General features: G+C 42.8%; 2 protein-coding genes across 8 annotated transcripts in view; both read right to left on the reverse strand.

The window, feature by feature from the left end:
- Positions 1–7,169, reverse strand: part of itgb5 (integrin, beta 5) — a 50,777-nt gene extending 43,608 nt beyond the window's left edge. The window contains exons 1-9 of one of the 2 annotated variants that reach the window (XM_071483252.1): positions 6,867–7,169; positions 6,533–6,730; positions 5,647–5,732; positions 5,291–5,498; positions 4,932–5,181; positions 3,939–4,107; positions 2,227–2,388; positions 331–426; positions 143–232 (exon numbers count right to left, since the gene is read on the reverse strand). In XM_071483252.1, the coding sequence (XP_071339353.1) occupies positions 143–232; positions 331–426; positions 2,227–2,388; positions 3,939–4,107; positions 4,932–5,181; positions 5,291–5,498; positions 5,647–5,732; positions 6,533–6,611 (1,140 nt within the window). In that variant the 5' untranslated portion in view covers positions 6,612–6,730; positions 6,867–7,169. Of the gene's footprint in view, positions 1–142; positions 233–330; positions 427–2,226; positions 2,389–3,938; positions 4,108–4,931; positions 5,182–5,290; positions 5,499–5,646; positions 5,733–6,532 lie in introns of both variants that reach the window. The other variant, XM_071483243.1, reaches the window with a different exon arrangement.
- Positions 7,170–7,338: 169 nt separating this feature from the next.
- Positions 7,339–15,756, reverse strand: rbm44 (RNA binding motif protein 44). 6 transcript variants are annotated; one of them, XM_071483203.1, is made up of 21 exons: positions 15,600–15,756; positions 15,005–15,152; positions 14,463–14,490; positions 14,261–14,367; positions 13,111–13,185; positions 12,973–13,027; positions 12,843–12,877; positions 12,246–12,460; positions 11,957–12,159; positions 11,062–11,602; positions 10,937–10,986; positions 10,658–10,831; positions 10,310–10,475; positions 10,183–10,217; positions 10,008–10,074; positions 9,800–9,878; positions 9,539–9,670; positions 9,367–9,434; positions 9,073–9,146; positions 8,585–8,801; positions 7,339–7,944 (listed from the first exon to the last, which is right to left on the reverse strand). In XM_071483203.1, the coding sequence occupies exons 2-21, from the start codon at positions 15,063–15,065 to the stop codon at positions 7,651–7,653; spliced, it is 2,676 nt and encodes an 891-aa protein (XP_071339304.1). In that variant the 5' UTR covers positions 15,066–15,152; positions 15,600–15,756; the 3' UTR covers positions 7,339–7,650. The 6 variants fall into 6 exon arrangements, with proteins under 6 accessions (XP_071339304.1, XP_071339312.1, XP_071339321.1 ...); XM_071483211.1 differs by having other exon boundaries at positions 15,005–15,148; positions 15,600–15,749; XM_071483220.1 differs by lacking the exon at positions 15,600–15,756 and adding an exon at positions 15,361–15,571 and having other exon boundaries at positions 15,005–15,148.
- Positions 15,757–16,014: the final 258 nt, after the last annotated feature.

Consider the following 16,014-nt stretch of genomic DNA (forward strand, 5'->3'; position numbering starts at 1 on the left):
TACATAAATCACTGATTACTTTTCTGTCCATCACCCAACAGATTAACTGGCTAATCATTTCTATCCCTATGAAACAAAGAAAAAGCTAATTTGCTACATCACATCACATCACATCACATCAGCACAGATTCTCTTTACTTACATTGTAGGCTGTGATGATGAGCTGGATCACGTTCTTCGAGTCCTGATCCAGGATCTCAACTGTAGTCCCAGGAATGAGTGCAGTGAAATTCTTTGTAAAGGAACAAACAGGACAACATTAGTTGCTCAATGATAAAGCGACATGACAAATCTTTAATCCATGAAGATAAAAGGGGAAATTTAAAGTACCTTATAAATGACGTACAGACGCTTTGTAACTGCGAAGATGAGGAAGATGTTGTTTTCTGCCAGTTTCTCCCCCAGAAGAGCCAGAGAAGGATAATCCTGAGGAGACAGGTGACAAGAGGCATTATGGGTATTTTTGTTGTATATAGCTCCCAGGCAGGAAGCTAGCTAACAGATGCCTACACTCTTTGTTCTGTGATTGGTGAGTCAAGGTTGATGTGTTTGCTCATTTTTGGAGAAAAGCTCATGTTGATCAGCTTTCAGAGTCTGAGAGCCTTTCACCTCACACTTTGACATGAGGTTATTTCCACTGGATGCAATATAGTCCCTACTGAGATTTCTATTTGGACGAAAAAAAAAAAAAAAAAATTTAGAATGATTTGTGTCAATGACCAAACCAACGGTCTTACTGAAAAACTAAAATGTAGAACAGTGTGTCCCACAAACACAAATCTGACTTATAAAAATGACATCAAAGATAAATCTCCTTCTTTTACAACAGTATTTCTACACTGTGGTACAGCTTGTGTGATACACATGGTTGTGTGATACACATGGTGATCACTTTGTTGTCTGAAATTCTGCCTTCAGAGGAGAATCAACCACAAAAACAAATAGGAAACATCCCAATCAATTAGGAGCACTGAACCGTCCACGTGATACTGATTTATTTTTCATAGCATTAGTTCTCTGGGATTTCACTGACACTCTGTGAACTTGAACCCGAGAGTGAAAGACATTCTTTGTGCACTTTGACTTAATTCAATTTTTAAAAAGCCATTGGCTCCTGATTTGTATCATAACTCACATCAAAACTGCTCCATGGTTATTGGTCAGTTGGGAGGGTTCGGTGGAAACTGTAGGGTTTAGAGATGCCAGAGAGAAATAGCTGTGCATCTGAATGTCAGCAGTCTGTTGTGTGGTTTTACTGGCAGCCTCCAGGTGTGGAAGTGTGTGTCAGCCAATCCCTCTGCAATTACCACCACAGGCTGTTGCTATTAATAACAATGTGGTCTAACTCAAGATGCCTGGTTGATTAGGAATTTGAAAAATGCCCCATCTTACTTCAGCTGAAGTTTCTCTTTGGGATGGAGACAGACTTAGTTAACATACTGGACATAGAGAGACTTGGATAAGAGCCAGAAATCCTTAAAAAGGTTAACACACCGTCATAAAAGACTTTGTTATTACAGAAAGCATCAGACCCAGCAGATCAGGGATTTCTTCCAATCATTCTTTGAGTAAACATCAGGAATTCCAGCGTCCGTTCACAGCTGGATTTGTAAAGACCAGAACCTGAGGTTTACTGAACAATGCTGACATGTACTGTGTTACAGTAAAACACAGGTTTCAAGTTTCTCAGGAGATGAAATGCTGCAGGAGAGTTTTCTGCAATAAGATCTGAGTTAAAATGAGTTGCTAGTATGAATTTTACACAAGCACACACACACACACACACACACCCCTTTCAAATAAAACCTCTTTTTCTCTTAAGGTTACTGTAACGTTTTATCTCTTAAAGGTCCGTTCATTTGCTGAGATGACAGTGGAGACACACACACACAAACACACACACACACAGGATCAGAACTCCACTGCAGATGGAGCTCTTGCAGCTCTGGCAGCTGTTCGTCACCCACTGGATCTAACATTTGGAGAATTAAAGTGTCTGGATGTCAATATTTCTGAAATGAGCAGAAAACTGACAGTAAATCTGCTGCAAGAAGACATTCATGGTAAAAGATGTGATGTGTCGCGTCAGAAATAAAGCATCGAAAAAAAGAAAAAAAAAAGGAAGGGTCTTAACTGGAGATGATGTGGCCGACCTCTGATACAAACTCTGCCAAACCCTGAACACTGCGCTCTTTTTGAGACAACACAACGAGCAGCTCCTCTTACCATCTTTGTGGAGGCGCTGTACTCGTTCTTGTTGTTGAGGTGACACTGGCCATCGTGGGGCTGGACGAGGCCTCCCAGCCTGCCGTCCAGAGCGAGGTGAGGCACGTCGTCCGTGGCGAACACCAGCAGGTGGTAGGCCTCCTTCCTCCAGCCTATTTCCTCCTGTGAACAGGGCGCAGCAGATCAGGACAGCAGATCTCTGTAGCTGGTGTGGGAAGGTTCAGATCTAATGGTGATGCTATTGCTTCGGTTTGTTATTAGGATCAAAGACAGAATGGCTTGGATAGGTCGCTCCCGCCAGAGTGTGTGAAGGCATTTCAATCCAGGAGACCCAAACAACATATCAACACATTAGTTAATGATTTATATCCTGGGTTATGTGGTGTAACTGAAAACTCTATGGACACCTTATAAATTTCCACAAACCAAACAACCACACAACAACAGTGAGGGTGTAACAGCAGAGTTTTCTGCAGCGGGGCCAAGGTCTTATCAATAGGAAACAACAGGCCATGGTTTTAGTTTGACAGAGTGCTGACTAATGCATGACACTAAAGAAACATAACATTTCCAGCAGTGAGGAGAGAGAGGGCTTTTGTAATCCTTCTGTCCATTACTTGGCCTGTACAGTACACAACAGAGCTGTGCTCCTATCAGAGGCCTCTCTGAGGAGCAACTGTTTAGAGAGAAGGGAAAAAATGTTGTGTGAGAAGCCCGAGCTTTGAATTTAGCCGTGACACAGACTGATGACTATTTCCTGTTATTGAGGTAAAAAAAAAAGGAAACGATTATCTGACAAGGAAAAAAAAAAGTTCAACTCATGGATAAGGTATGTGTATAAAAAAAAGTTATTTTACAACAACAACAACAACATCAAACAGAAAACTGAAGCTAAAATCATGTCCAGTAGGATTTTTACATTAAAAAAAAAACTGGTTCCAAAGAGGAGTCCGGGGACACCCGGGGGTCGTTGGGGGGGGTGCCTTGGGGTCTCAAGCAAAAAGAGGAATAATTTATTTTCACTATATTTCCTTCTAAATGTAACACAATGACAACATGTGTGACTATTTTGGTCATGGGTTTAAACACTTGCTGTAATAAAACATCTAAAAGCTAAAGTCTTATCAGATGGGGCTCTGTGATCAAATCTGTGTTGGTCTAGGGTCCTTGATGTGAAAAAATTTGAGAACCACTGAAAATACTTGTCTGCTTCACTTCCCTCAGTAAGACCTACACATTTTAGACAGTGAATTTACTTCAAATCATATTTATATTTATGTTGAAATAATCTTCTAATCTGACATGAACAGCACTGAATGAAACTGGATCAATGAGGCCCCGGGACAGACCCAGCCCTGTCTCCTAACCCGAGGGTTTGAAATAGTGCAGCCTGAGTAAATTACAAGGCAGGAGTCATTCTCTTCCTGCAGAAAACAATTAAATCTGGAGAGGAGAGCAGGGATACGACGGGCCTGTGAGTGACTCGTCCTCATGTTTAACCAGCTGCACCAGACTGCACTTCCTGTCTATCCCCCATGGTGCTTTTAATTAACAAGCAAACAGGCCAGATGCTTGTCACGGGGGCATCTCGGTAGTTTCACAGTGGCTTTCCCCTCCATCTAAACCAAAATATGCGCTAAGCAAGACTACTGAGCAGCGGATGAGGGAAAGCCTCTATCAGTAAAATGATTAAGGAGCGAGACGTTTGTCACCTTACAAACAGCAGCCTGCAGGATGGCGTCGAACCCGCCCTCCGGTGCGTCCCGGTTGCGAGATACCATCTGCTTCTGCACCTCCTCGTTGAAACGGTCCACTTTGTCCGTCAGTGAGAGGATGTGGCGGAAACCGAAGGTGGGGACACAGTTGGGGAACAGCTTGTATCTGTGCAGGGCGACAGAGAGGCAGAGATCCAGCTGTTTCTTCTGAAAGTCACATCAGAACAATATTCACAGCAGTCTGTGTTTACTTATCCCTGTTTCTCTCATTATTTTAAAGGGTCAATGATGGTTCGTTTCAGTTTGATAAAGGCCTAAAAAGTAAAATCAGTCATCTTTAAGATTCAGCTGATTTACACGCAGCCTGTTTTCTTATCTTGTACAAACAGGGTGAGCAGTGGCAGAAGCGAGATGGGTTGTTCGGGGTCAAAATATTGACATCTATCCCTTTACTGTTTCCCTGCCATGCTGGACTAAGTGTGACTGACGCACACAAACACACACACACGCACACAACCAAGGCCATAACCTAGATGGGAAGTGATGCGCGATGGCGGCCAGCGAGCTAGTGCAGCACAGCCTCACCTCCGGGGCAAATATCATGTGCCACAGCTTTTTCTCCCTCTATCTGCTCTGTTCCTTTTCAGTTTGTCCTCATCAGCAGCCCTGAGCAGCGTGGGAGGAGAGGGGCCATTGTGGAGAACTGCTTATTCACTCTGCTTTATCAAATATGAAAAATCTCTCATTCTTGCAGCTGAAGGATGCCAATCTATACATGATTCATGAAGGTGCAGAAGCAGAATGTGTGCGGGCCTGGAGGCAATTATTACCTCAGGATTTCCCTTTCATCTGCTGCAGCACATTTACATCAAGGAAGAGCAGTTCTTCACCTCAACCTCACTCTGTCTATCTGTGTTTTTTTTTTAATCCAAAAGCCATCACAGCACAATCCCAGTCTAAAAGACGCCGAGGACAGTGTCCACTACCCACCCGTTACATGGATTCTCTTGATACTTGGGTGCTGTGTAGGAGAAGGGGGACATGTTTTTGTCCACAAAGGAACCAAAGCCCAGCCTGAAGTTGCTGGTGAGCTTCCCCATCTCCTGGGCCAACTTGGTGCCCAGGTTACGGATGGTGTCCAGGTCGTCTTTCATGGAAAGAGACAGGTCCATCAGGTAGTAGAGATCCACCGGGTAGTCCTCCACCTGCCGCACCTGCAGTCCGAACCAGGTCTGGTCTCCTGGAGGGGCAGGAGTTTACTCATGAAAACGTGTAGCTGGGGCTTTGTATTATTTATAAGAAAAGCTTTCTTTTTTTAACCTCTCCCATGGCTGTAGTCTCTCACTTACCCGGCTTGAGGCTGAGGGAGATTTTCTGAGGCATAATCTGGACGACATTGTACTGGGTCGACCCGGACCCTTTAGAACTCAGCGGCATGTTCTGCAGGATTGAGATGCTGCTAGTGGGGTACTCGATGAACCGGACCTCGCAGCCCCTCTTCTGCAGGTTCTGACTAAAATCGCACCGTGATGTCAGAGTCCGCCCCCTCCCAAATTCCTTAAGAATGGATAAACCACAAACACTACATTACTCATTGTTGTACAAACACCATTTTATCTCTGTGGAAACAAGACAGCTGAACATCCACAAATGCATGCAGCCATTCTGCAGCTGCACGGTGTATAACTCAGCAGGTAAACTATACCTCTTGTGCACACCAGGCGCAACTGGGGTGAATCAGGAGACATTCTTCACAGGACGTAGCACTGCCACTCATGCACATGTTGAGACCTGAGGAAAGGTGGGAAAAAGGATCATAGAGAGAGATGGTCACAATAATGAGACTGAAATGGAAAATAATCACAAATGTATTTAAATAAGGACTTAAAATTAGGCACCAGATCAACAGGAACCACTGTGCACGGTAACGCAATCCAGTACTTTCTTTGCAAATATTATGATTTGAGTTTCTGATGGCAGTGAGTCTCAGAGGTGTTTATGCAACCCTGTGGTGATGTTTGCAGCTGTAGTTTGTGGTATTGTAGTGGAGTGCATTGTACTGTAGGATGTTTCCAGCATTTCTACACCATGTTACAATATAAATGCAGCACATAGAAACACAAGCTGCAGCCAGAAAAACAATTGGCCATTGTGGTGACATAAGGCCAACAACAATTTAACAACAAAGAGAAAGCATTTATGCATTGCTGCAGTCAGTGTATGATGGTGACATTTTCATGATTGTTCGCATTTGTTATGTCATTCAAATTTAATATTAAAGCATTTGGTGTGTGTGGTATATTTTACATTATTTTACAAATTTGTTTTTGTTTCAAAGGAGGCAGATTTGAAAGTAAGACTAATTTGGAGCATTTTCACCACCTCTCCACCGCAACTGCGCTGGAAAGCTCCAGTAAACATCAACAAACTAACACTGTGGCCTCTCGCCTCCATGTGGCACCGGCTCACTTACTCCCCGGTGTGTTGGCTCCAAACACTGGCTCACTGGGTGATGATGCGGTTGCTGCAAAAACAGGTTGATGAGATACGAGAGAGTGTATGGCAGAGCAGCCCGGCCTGCTTTGTCCTACCTCCGGCGGTGTGCGTTAATGTTTCCAGAAGCACGCAGCACAGAGCCGCTCGCCACATCCACGTCCCCGGGGTCCACATGGTGTCACAGCGTGCTCATCAACGCTCAGCGGAAAACCCTGATTTCTCTCTCTGTTCGCAGCAGACGCCGGTTTATTTCTTTCCCATCAGACCTCTCATTGGATTTAGTCCTGTTGAATCTGTGGAAACCACAACAGTAAAGTGTGTTTAGACCATCCCAGCTCCAGTGACGCGTCTATTCTCTGCTCATCATGACGGATCGGTGCGAAGAGTTTCCCATCGCTTTCTAAAGTGTGCAGGAAGAGCGCTCCACACCGTCCTGTTGATCCGCTTCTTCAACTCCAGCCCGCTGAGCGTCCCTGCGGGGACACCTCTGCAGCCTTCCACGTCCCGACTACTTCACCCATAACGGACAGCGACTCCACAACTTCTCCGTCGGTTTCATGGCTCAACTCAGTCAAAATACGCGCAGAGGTCAACGTGAAGCGGAAACACGGCGGCCCCAAAAGATAAACACAAACACAACTCCAGAAAGGACTTTCTTTCCCAGATTTGAGTGTTGCTTTGCTCGGTTGTCCGGTTCGCGTCCCAGCTGCAATCTCCGCCCATCTCCAACCAGGGATTACATTAACCCGTTCGCTGCTCTGTTGAACCGTTGGCACCATGCTGTGGTCGACGCCTGCAGTTGCTCCGGACTCCTAGTGGTGGCTCCTGGGAACTGTGGTCTAGGAGCCATGGATTTGTTGCGTGAACAGCTGATTTAAAGGACCCGAACACAGAGTGGTGGTGAAGTGCTCATCGATACTTTTATTGAAACCAGATGTAAACTACAAACAAAGCTGCTGCATACACAACTGTATGTAATCTTGAAGCTACAACAAACCTCAATAACAATCATAAACAAATGTTTTTTTATCAACTACTTTTTAAGTCTATCTTAACTTTTTCAGATGAGGTTAACTTATATCTGATTGCTGTCACATTAGCTGCTTCCCCCTCCCTTGGCATATTTGTGTTCTAGGGGGTTGTGATCCTATTCTAACAAAAGTAACAAATTACAGGTATCACCAAAAATTCTCATGTTTTGAGCCCTGCTTCCTCATAGCTGTGTGTCAGTCGCTGGCCTGGTCAGAAGCTCGGACGTCATCTCCCTGATGGTCCGCAGAGGCAAACCGCTGAGGACGCCCTGGTGCTTGACCCTCAGCTCCATCAGAGTGTCCACAATCTTCTGCTTCCCGATATCTGGGTGGAGCTGCATCAGCTCCGCCATCAGGGTGTTGAAGCTGCCCATGATGCCGTAGTGCTGGGGCACACAGGCTCCCTTTGCAGTAGGTGAGATGCAGACCACCTTCCTGTGCTTGATGCTGGAGCTGAGAGACGGTGGACACATCATCTAGAGAGGACAGAGAATATGTTTTTATTGACAAAAGCAACGACTCCAAAGCATAAAAAACATACAGCTGTTTAAATTTCAAGGATTCTATCAAATTAATATACAGTAATAATCTATGAAGTCATGATATTTATTTTAAGGCTGAAACGAATACTTATTTCCATCTTTGGTTAATCTGTTAATTATTTTCTTGATTCTTATTATACTGACATGATTAAAGAGTCGGGGTGTCTCATCTGAGCAGCAGTCTAAACCCACAGATATCCAGTTCACGTTCATATATGACAAATCCTCACATGACTGAAATTATTGATTCAAACAGTCGCAGATTAATTTTCTATAGATTATTTCAGAGCTGTCAGGGGCCCTGACACGAAATGTTGGTTTTGCTGGTCAAGATGCTGTTGGCATGAGACGTTTGAAGACAGAATTTAAGACCATCAACACATCAGTGTCAGCTGCAGTCAGTTCTACATCAGATTAGCATTTGATGTCACAACCTTCATTCAACCAAATATCAGCATCTAACGACATTGGTGGCCAGCAGCGTGCCTGCAGCGTTATTTCATCACTTCTACAAAGCCCACCACTCTGCTACATGGAGAAGATCTTATTATTCTTTTCCTACTCACACTCTCACCTTCCTTTCAGGGCCACTGGGGTCGGTTTTGGGTGGTTGTGGTTTGGTGTCGCCCTGTGAGGACTGACTGGCGGAGGCAGAGGCCTGGCTCTGGCTCCCACCGACAGCTCCATCGATGTGCTCCACATGTAAAGTATGGCCTTCCACACCAAAGCCATTCAGCCCTCTCACTGCAGCCTCGGCAGATTGGGCGCCATTTACCATCACTATGGCAACTCTAGAGAACACAGTAATCCAGACAGACAGTCGTTACACTGACGTTAATGAGTCGATTTTGGAAGTAGATTGTTTTGACATTAGAACCTGCTGCTGCAGCAGCTGCATGGAGGGTTTAGACTTGGCTGTTGAATAAAGACTTTGAATATAGTAAAAGCTGAATGACATGCGACTGCTTCATGCAAAACACATGAATCTAATACACGGACAATGGGGTGTGAGTAATGTCATGAGTAATGAGTAGTAACAACAGATGTTATCATGTAGCTCACCTCAAATCATTCTTTAAAACAGAGATATGAACTTCTGAGGGACAGTATTTCTCAAACCACAGCATCACGTCACTCTGGCAAAGACAAAGTTTCAGTTAAATCCTGTGCTGCCCCCTGCTGGCTACAACAGCACCATACAATGCATTCAGGTTAAAAGAGGTAATTATGACAAAAATCAAAACTCCTATTTAAAATTTCCAACATAAATCTATTTTGAATCACACATCACAACAGTAGCATCACTTATTCACATGAATCCTGTTTTGAGATTGATCAGTGGGCAGCAGAACTCACCTCTGTTACATTACTGGGCAGGTCGGAAACACAGAGTACTGAGCTCTTCGCCTCCTCACTGGCAGATTCTGTGGTTACAACAAATTCACCTCTGAGGATCTGATCCTAAATGAATTCAAAGTCCTCCACATTTACGGCTGTAGAGCTTCAGCTACATCCACTGATCACTTACCATTGGTTCTATCTTCTGCAGCCACTATTGGGTCCTCTCCCGTCTCAGCAGCTGCAGCAGGTCCTGCAGGCTCCAGGTCTTCTTCAGCATCGTACCAAGCCTCACTCATGTTGAACTCTTTGCTTGCAGCTCCTGTCCACACACAGAACAGCACATCTTTGATCTAATCAGCTACTTCTAGGTTATTATTTAAAGACATGAGAGAGATGCTTGTGCTCATTTGTCTGCTTCTCTCTGGTTTGTGTGCATCATGGTTAGCACCTCTATCCTGGGGGACAAGAGTGACGGCTCTCCTTCCTTTGTTCTCCTTCTTGGCCTGCTTTTCCTGTCTCTGACTGTCCTGAGAAAGAAAGAAAAGATGTTCAAACTGATGACTTAATGCGAAACTGTGCCCAGTCAGCAGAAATGAAGCAACAAAGATATGCCATTAGTAGTAGTCCTCTTTAACATCTCAGTCTGATCTGCGTACCTGGCAGCCATTGCTGCTTTGATCACTGGGACCTGCTGTATTACTCTCCTGCGGTTCCAGGGAGCTCCTTAGGATCAGACAAGACAACATTAGAGTGTCTACAAAGTCAAATGTCTAGCTTGCTAAACTGTTGAAAATGAATTACAGACACACATGCATATCTGTTCTAACATACCAAGAAGGAAGATTTCCCAGCACGTCACCGATGACCTAAACAGGGACAACATCAATGTTAACAACATCTGAAATTACCACCACTTTTAAATATTCTGTCTCTATTAGGTGAGAAGGCTGAGTGTTACCTGTGCAGGGATGTAACTTGCTCCTGCCGTTATCTTCTCAGAGTCAACGGACAGAGGCTCAAGTTGCTTCAGAGGAACCCCTTCCAGGATCTTATCCCTCATCTGATTATAATCAGATTCCAGTTTTTGCAGGACACTTAACATTTCTGCAGTAGGGTCCTTTGGCCTGACAAGAAAGTGGAAAAATTAAAGTTAATACTGGTCGGCCTGAACAGCTGGCTTCCTTTCTGCATTGTTGATCTGCATTAGAAGAATTGCCCTGGATAATATATTACATTCGAGTTTGACAACCATTGACTGCAATGAAAGAGCATCTTTGATAATTTGAAACAGAGGTTAACAACTGACCAATATTGATTCATATCTCCATGCAGTGCGGTGAGCTGGCCTCCCTCAGCAGAGGTATAATAGAGCCTCCAGCAGTGCTGTCTGCACATGAAGTACTGCAGGGCCAGGAGGCACAGCTCTGCTCGCTGAGCACGCTGGTTACAGTCACATTCTTTTCTCAATTTACAACCTGAACTGGAAAAAAAAAAAAATATAATGAAAAACATCAGTCATACAACAGCAGAAGAAACATTCCTGTTGACAGGTTTATTGTGGGATTGTCTGTATCTGATACTTCACCTTTTCATTGTCTCTTTCTGCTGTTTTTCTCTTCTGATTTTCATAAACTCCTGAAAGGTTGAAAAGAGGTTGTTTAACATTTTTCTGGCGCTACTATAAAGACAGCTCCTTGGTTCCAACCTTACCTTAGCAACATAGTCCAGATCTGACATGTGGACTTCAGTGATGATGTTCTTGTCAGCTGTTTCTGGATCCTCAGACTGGGTGAAAGCTGATGTGCACGGTGTCAGCTCAGTGCCAACCATAATGTCACAGGTGGAAGCACAAGGCATAGGGGAGGTGCATTTTTCTGAAGTGCTCATCTTTATGTGAGACTGAACTGACGTCATGGTCTCACTGGTGTCGTCCATTGCTTCACTATTAGTGCTGCCTGGACCTGAGTCAACCCCGTTGTTATGTGTTTTCAGTCCTTCGGGGGCCAGACAGACAAGGATGCTCTTATCGTCCTCCATGATGCTATGGAAGTTGTCACTCTGATTGTCTTCATTATTGTCTACAGTGTACTCGTTTCCACTGACCATGTAATCCTGATACCCTTCTATTGTGCTGCTTTTCTCAAAAGGACAGTTCACCTGTTCCATGCCTCTGTTATTGCACTCTCTATCATCCATTTCAGTGCTGTCAAAACTGTAGTACTCCTGTAGAAACTCCTTTTCAATTGTTGACCTGTAACATAAAACAATATTGCTCATAAAAATATGTATTAATGATAGACAATGAGATGAAACACAAAGCAGACTTGAATGTACATTTACATATGAAGAGACTGAACTGAAAACTTATCTTTGTTGCCAAATATTTCAGATATGTAACAGCTGATATCCAAGCATATTCATAGTAACAAAAACTACAAAATGGAAACACCACAGCTGTGGCATTAAGTTAAAACAAATATCTTTTGTAGTAGGATGTGGTTTGCTTGGGTTGATCTAAGCATTAGCTTTGGACTAATGACAATTTTAACTTTCCACATGAAATTAACAAATGATGTATTGTGTGAGCCATAGGAATCATACTCACTGTAATGGACTGACTTCAGCATATGTGAAGTTTGCACTCTGTCCTTGTGTCACTGACAACTCGCGCCTGAGCTCAGGCTTTCCCCTCTGCCGGCATCGCTCCAGCTCCATGTCCAGAGAGAAGCTGGCCAGGGCTGCTGGATCCTGCACAGATGCACTGCTGACACTGCTGGTCATCTGCACTGATGGCTTTTCTTCTTTCAACTGGGACAGTGGTGAAAAAAAATCACATTTATTCACATTTTTGCTCAAATAGAGAACTGCATAGAAACATTTTAACATATCTATACCCCCTCTCTGTGGGCCCCCTGGTGGCTTGGTTCCTGTGCCATGGGGCTGCTGTAGGCTGTATGGAAGCTGTCATGCAGGTGAATCATCTGTTTGGTGTGGCAGTCTTCTTGACGTGGCTGTGATCTGTCCCTGTTGTTGCTACAGCCAAGTAGGGTCAAGTTCTCCCTCACATTATTGTGAAGCATCTCCAACTCCAGATGTGTATGGGGCATTTCTTGCAGGAGATGCAAACAAACAGAACTGTGAAGCTGAAATTAGGTTTTAATGAACCAACTGTCTATTAAAACTCTGATCTCATTAAATAAGGGAGCTGTTTCCCGGACAAGGCTTAAACCTCGTGTTTTTCACTGATTTCTTCATGTTGTTCATTCATCCAGGTAGAACAATGTTAAGACACAATGATTTCTCCATTGGATGGAAGGTGTAGACTTGTCACAAGTCAGTGTTTCCCATCCTAGTCCAGTGCATGCACCCAGAGAAAATTTACAGAAAAAAACCTGAATAATGCATTTAAAATCTCAGATGATTCTTGCACTTAAATAAAAAAGTGAATCAGTGTGTGTGTGTGTGTGTGTGTGTGTGTGTGTGTGTGTTACCACAAATGCCTGTCTTTGCACCTGGTGTTCTAGATCTGTGAACAAAACAGGGTTTCATTAATAAATCACAGTAAAACTGATGAATCCTTCACTCAGTGATGCAGTGTGTTAGCAGGTCTGTGAAACGTACTTCTGCTTTTTGGAGGTCATGGTTGGTTGGACAGGGCTGCCGCTTGCAATGTTACCTGCATTTGTTATAAAAAATGGTCTTGTTTAATCTTAATGTAAGCACAGATATTAGAGGATTATAGCATCTCAATAGACTTACACTTCACATAAACATGATGCCTCGACAGCTCTAAGGCAGGATGTCTTTGCAGAAACTGGTGAAACCCTCCTTCATCTGCAAAAGAGAAAAAATTATCATACTGAATTTGACTGAAACTAAACTAACACTTCAACTAACTTCTTATATCTTTTCTTTTATCTCTGGCATTCACATACACTAACGTACGACACAGGGTCATACATTCATGTGTGTATACTGCACATACAGTCAGGAAGCCTAGATTACCCAGTAAACATGCACATGGATTTGGCATTGTGACAAACAAACTGTTATGTCTGCATTCAAACACACATTAGCATTTCTGTCAGTATAATAATCCAGAATTATCTTGTCTCAATGTGTTACTGTTTTATTTTTGTGTTCTATTTTTATTTTTCTGTGGCTGTACAGTTGCAATCATCCCTTCAAGTTGTCACAGACCCATTTGGAATTGTCCAGTAAACACTGTGTCATTTTTCTTTTTTGTGTATGTTTGGTTTTGTGTATAACCACGAACAAACTCCTGCATGTAATGGGCAATGCAAACCACCACTTACACTGCACACTGGTCATTCAGAGACACACATTCAGCAGCAGGCTGCTATCACTGAGCTGCTTGACAAAAAGACTAAATGAGTCCTTCATCCCCAGAACCATATGCCCTTGTTGAGAGGAGGAGGATGAGCCTTGACAACCTGGGCTGAACTGTGCTGGACTTTCTTCTGTATGAACTTATACTGTTTTACAAATGGTTAACTGCACATTGCTCCTCTATCTGCATGACCTCCGCTTGCACATTACCTTCTGCACATTTATGTACAGTTCTCCTTTAATTGCAACAGTATTTTATTTAGTCTTTTGACTGATTTAATAATTTAATAATTTGTTATTGCATGATAATATTCCGTCTTTGCCCGCTTGTTATTAATTATTATTGTGTTTTTACAGCCTTAGCTGTTCTTACTTTAGTTGTACTTTTGTATGGTCTGTGCTGAATATCCTACTACATGCCTAAATTTCCATCTGGATGATAAAGTGATCACCATTCTATCTCTCTATCTAGACATGTCTTTTATCCAACAAATTAAACTGATTAAACCGAATGAAACCACCAGCTATCTGGCATTAAGTTGTGTCCTTAAAAAAATACCTAGTATGATCTGTCTGTCCTCTGGAGACAAACGGAGATACCAGCTGAGCAACTTGGGGTCAGTTAATGAAAGGTAAGGATGAGCATCCACCAAATCAAACACAGACCTGTAAGATGAAAAGAAACTGTTAGTTAACAATCAATGTTAGTTATATAGCACATATTCCTTTGCAGTGATATAACTAGATGTACTGCTGCATACCTGTGCAGAAAGAACTTCCTGCTCTCTTCTGTTGAAAGAGAAACCACAGTGAGATTGAAAAAGGATGAATGTCAACAACCTGAGATACAACATTTGAAGATGATAGGTTAGGAATCATATGTGGTTAATGTGATAAATGTACAGGCATATACAGCCTAACCAGAAACAGCTTTATGCATTTATGCTGAGATTCCTGTCACATTGTAGCTTGTCATTATACCTAAATAACACTTCATCCAGTGCAGAGGTTCTCAAACTTTTTCACATCAAGGACCTAAACGGATGCAAATTAGATCACGGACCCTCATCTGATAAGATTTTTGCTTCTAGATGTTTTATGACAAAGTGTTTGAAACCCATGACTAAAAAAGTCATTGTGTTGCTTGTGGATGGAAATATAGTGAAAATAAATATTTCCCCTTTTGCTGGTGACCTCGAAGAACCCCCTCAAGGACTCATGGGGTCGCCGGAACCCGCTTTGAGGACCACTTAAGTTTTCACAGACGTGTTGTTTCTGAATGACGGTCACCCCGGGGACTTACTTTGACTTGGCCTTGTGATGACTGTACCGTAAAAACACGGCATCACCTGCGACTGAACCATCACGCCCGCATAGTCACTGGTCACGTATGAAGGCCCGGAGAGGGACACCTCATACGGCAGCGTTAGCGGGAAGCATGGCCACACTGTCTGGAAAACAGTCATGGGTTCAGTTGCCCTCCAAAACATCGGTAACGAGCAGCGGTTGCTGAGGCAAACTGTTAACAACGCTCCATTACGACTACGACCGTTAGCTAACTTTAGGCTAAGTTAAGATGGCTAACTACGGCTAAGCTAATATCAAACCAAGGGTAACCACAACTTAATCTAAAACTGAACTCTTTAACTCGCTTGTTACCTGTTGCGCCGTCATTGTCACCGACTTCTCAAAATGATTTTAAAACATATATATATATATATATATATATATATATATATATATATATATATATAGATATAGATATATAAAACAAAATGGCGGGCTTCAGTCGGTTTTAGAGGCTAAGTCGACCTTCGTGTGCTAATTAAGCTAATTGGTAACTACTGTTGACGGATTGACAGGGTCTGTCCGTCCTACTCACAAATACATGTCTTCACCTCCGTGTACGTGTCCGGTCAGGCGGGTTCCTCCGTCTTCATTTGTCCAACTTTGTTGATTATTGCACCTTTGAGTGTAACTACAACACACCGACTATTACAGAGCTAAACAACCGAAAATCAAACGGAAAACGTTGTTTGGAAGTGTTGATAAAAAATGTGACATCATAATAAATGATTCAAGGTCATGTTGTTTTTACTGGTAGTATATATAGTATTTTAATAGAATAATATAAATATGACTATAATATAAATAAAGTAAATATAAATATATTATATAAGAATGTTAAATATATTATATTACCATAATAAAAATATTTCATTATATTTCAAACGCAGCCTGTTCACAGTTCACTCAACTAAAAGTTATTTCCCTGTTTTGTTACAGCTCCATGATCCACCAAACAGGGGAAAC

This window comes from Trachinotus anak, unplaced genomic scaffold (assembly GCF_046630095.1).
Source record: "Trachinotus anak isolate AG129_WGS33_773 ecotype Australia unplaced genomic scaffold, CSIRO_AGI_Tana_v1 ptg000001l, whole genome shotgun sequence".
Lineage (NCBI taxonomy): Eukaryota > Metazoa > Chordata > Actinopteri > Carangiformes > Carangidae > Trachinotus > Trachinotus anak.